The sequence below is a fragment of the Protobothrops mucrosquamatus genome, unplaced genomic scaffold, assembly GCF_001527695.2.
Source record: "Protobothrops mucrosquamatus isolate PMUCROS unplaced genomic scaffold, P.Mucros_1.0 scaffold9615, whole genome shotgun sequence".
In the NCBI taxonomy this organism is placed as follows: domain Eukaryota; kingdom Metazoa; phylum Chordata; class Lepidosauria; order Squamata; family Viperidae; genus Protobothrops; species Protobothrops mucrosquamatus.
The window spans coordinates 7040-9761 of NW_015395404.1; the positions used below are offsets into that span (position 1 = coordinate 7040).

Consider the following 2722-nt stretch of genomic DNA (forward strand, 5'->3'; position numbering starts at 1 on the left):
GTCGGGTTCGGTTCGGGTAGTCCTCCAACTGCTCTCTAGGCGTCTTTTCCGGCGTTTCATCTCTCTCAGCTCCTCGGTGAACCAAGGAGCTAATTGAGATCTACGTCGGGTCAGAGGCCGCAACGGCACGACTCGGTCCAGTGCTGCGGCTGCGGCCACATCCCAGGCCGCAGCCTGATCTTCCGCCGAGTCGTGACCTGATCATGACTGATCTTTCTGCCATGAACAGTGATAGCCGCTGCATGAGGCCTTCAGCAAAAGCGTCAGTAGGAGGGAGCTGTTTTCAAGGAGTCATCACAAGCTTGGGGACCGTGAATCTTACCTGGAGCAAGCCTTTTAAGTTTTTATTCTATTGAATTCCTTCTTGTAAACCAAATTCGTGGAAGCCTGTTTTCTTGTAAAAGCTACTAATGGATTATTCCTGTGTAACAGTTTCTTTAGCAACTTCAGTCACCAAAGCAACTTTCAGCAGAGAAAGAAAAATACCCCATACCGGGAAATATCTTTAGCATGTAACACCCTTTGCCTGAAAGCTTGGTTCTGAAAAAGTTATGTACATTCTGTCTTCTCAGTCCCAGGGCAATTCCCACTTGCACCTAACCACAGCCTAAATCTGCCCTGACTATCTCTTTCTCCATTGCACCCGCATCATGTTGCCTTAATTTCATCCTCAGCTTAAGGCACATTTAAGTCAACCTAGTGGCTAGCCCATATTATTATAACCACCATCCTTATTTTAATACCATCCAAAGGAAGTAGGTGAATAGTATTAGGCTTTGTAACCTGAGGGGAAGTCAGATGGCAGAACTCAGAACAAAGGCAACAAATCTACTTAGAGATGGGCAATGGGGTAGTAAATATTAAGCTAATCATCAATTCAAAAAAGGGTTGGGAGCACTGTAACATAATGTGGGTAAATGCCTACTGATGAAGTTGAGTCAGCATCACTGCCAATATCGATTTCCTGCCCAGCATCATTTTTGCTCTGCTTTGCTCTGCCACCCATAGCACAGTGCTGACTAGAATATATTTTCTAAAAGTGCAATTATGTATTTGTTCATAAAGGTTTTTAAAATATGAGATCAGCCTTGGGTAGGATTCAGTTCCTGAAGCAGGAATATATCCAACAATTAAGAGCAGAGACAAGAATAAATAGCATTTCAACATAATTCCCGTTTCTGACAAGGGATGCTTTTGATGGTAAGTTTCTTCTAGAGGAGATGTGAAGAAATCAGCTTACCTGATTGAGAATCACTGAACCTAGTAATTCTAATTTAATTTTCTTGGAACTGATTGGGGAAAACAAATCTAAAACATTACCTGCAAAGTTCAAGGAAGGAAGCTGCCTGTCAGTAAAAAAAAAAGAAATATCTTCGAAGAGTAAGATTGCTGCCAAATTTAATCTTGGCCCTGTATAATCCAGTCTACCTATTAGACATTCCTATCCTGTCACGTCTCTTAATTGTTTCTGTTTGTGAGCTTTTTTTTGCAGCATACCCCCATCTTCACCAGTTCCTTCCCCACAAACCATACAGCTTAGGATGGAGGGTGGAACACCTTGACAGATTGGAAAACTCTGTTGTCCAAGGCTAGTACATCCATTACTGTATGCTAACTGTGTGAAATTTTGAAAATGTTCCTCTCCTTTGCCTTGTTTCATAGGGTCCATTCTGATTCTCCACCTCAATGAGATTTCTCTACAACAAAGTATGTATCTTGCAGTTCCCAAATATAACAGTGCAGAAGACCCTATTGAGGAAGCCTTGACCTTCGCCTATTAGAATGTAAACTAAGTTGCTTTCATGCTACATGGGATACAGAATATCTGAAAAGTTACTCACCTCTCCAGTTTCAGCATCACCACAAGTGACTCAGAGGGACCACAGACAATCTTAATTATAGGAATGGCCTGTTTGTTTGGGTCATTAGGACCAGGGTTCTTAAAGAGGGTTCCAAGCAAGACATAGTAACCAATTAAGTCAGCATCACTGCCAAGAAGAGGAAATAATAATGGTTACAAAGTCACCGAAGCCTCTCCCTAAACAGAGGCTTCCTAAGTAGGAAAAATTAATAGGATATGAATCATTTCCGTCTGTCATTACACTTTTCTGCAACTATAAAGGTAGACTCCTTTGAGTTCTGCTGACTGTGGTCACATTTATATAGCAAAAATACAGAAGTGATCCATCACTGTCTTCTTTGAATAACATTTTGGCTTTCCAATCCAGTCCATCACTTGGGATTTTCCTGATAGTTTCCCCTCAAAATATTAACAAAGTCTAAACTGCTTAGCATTTTCTGAGTTCAACCAAGGTCAACTAGCTGCTACCCCTGTTCTACTGGCTGCACCTACCTAGATGCTGATCACTAAGTCTGGGCACCCTTCGGATCTCACCAAAGTGCCAGACAGTAACCTCTCTGCAACAGAACGGAGCAGATACCATTGTTTCAGATTCCTGCATAAGCCTGAGAAAAAATGCTGCTGTTTTTAGGAGATGATTCGTTGAAGCGATTTTTAAAACAGTGCTATCTCTTTTCAGATGTGAGAACCTGGGAAATAACATACCCTCATCAACAAATAGGACAAATGCTCTGCACTTGTTTTCATAATCATTTTTGAAGCATGCATACATCGCTCTATTAATTGCTCCTATCACTCTTACAACAGAAGCTGAGCAATCTTGGGACTTGGACTGGCGAGACTCAAATTCCAGTCCCTACT

The 2722-nt window shown here is 41.7% G+C and overlaps 1 protein-coding gene across 1 annotated transcript in view; it reads right to left on the bottom strand.

Moving 5' to 3' along the window:
- Nucleotides 1–1988, bottom strand: part of LOC107301025 (hepatocyte growth factor-like protein) — a gene marked incomplete at its 5' end in the record, with an annotated part of 6928 nt that extends 4940 nt beyond the window's left edge. The window contains one exon of the mRNA XM_015830296.1: nucleotides 1842–1988. Within this exon, the coding sequence (XP_015685782.1) occupies nucleotides 1842–1988 (147 nt within the window). The remainder of the gene's footprint in view (nucleotides 1–1841) is intronic.
- Between the last annotated feature and the right edge of the window lie 734 nt (nucleotides 1989–2722).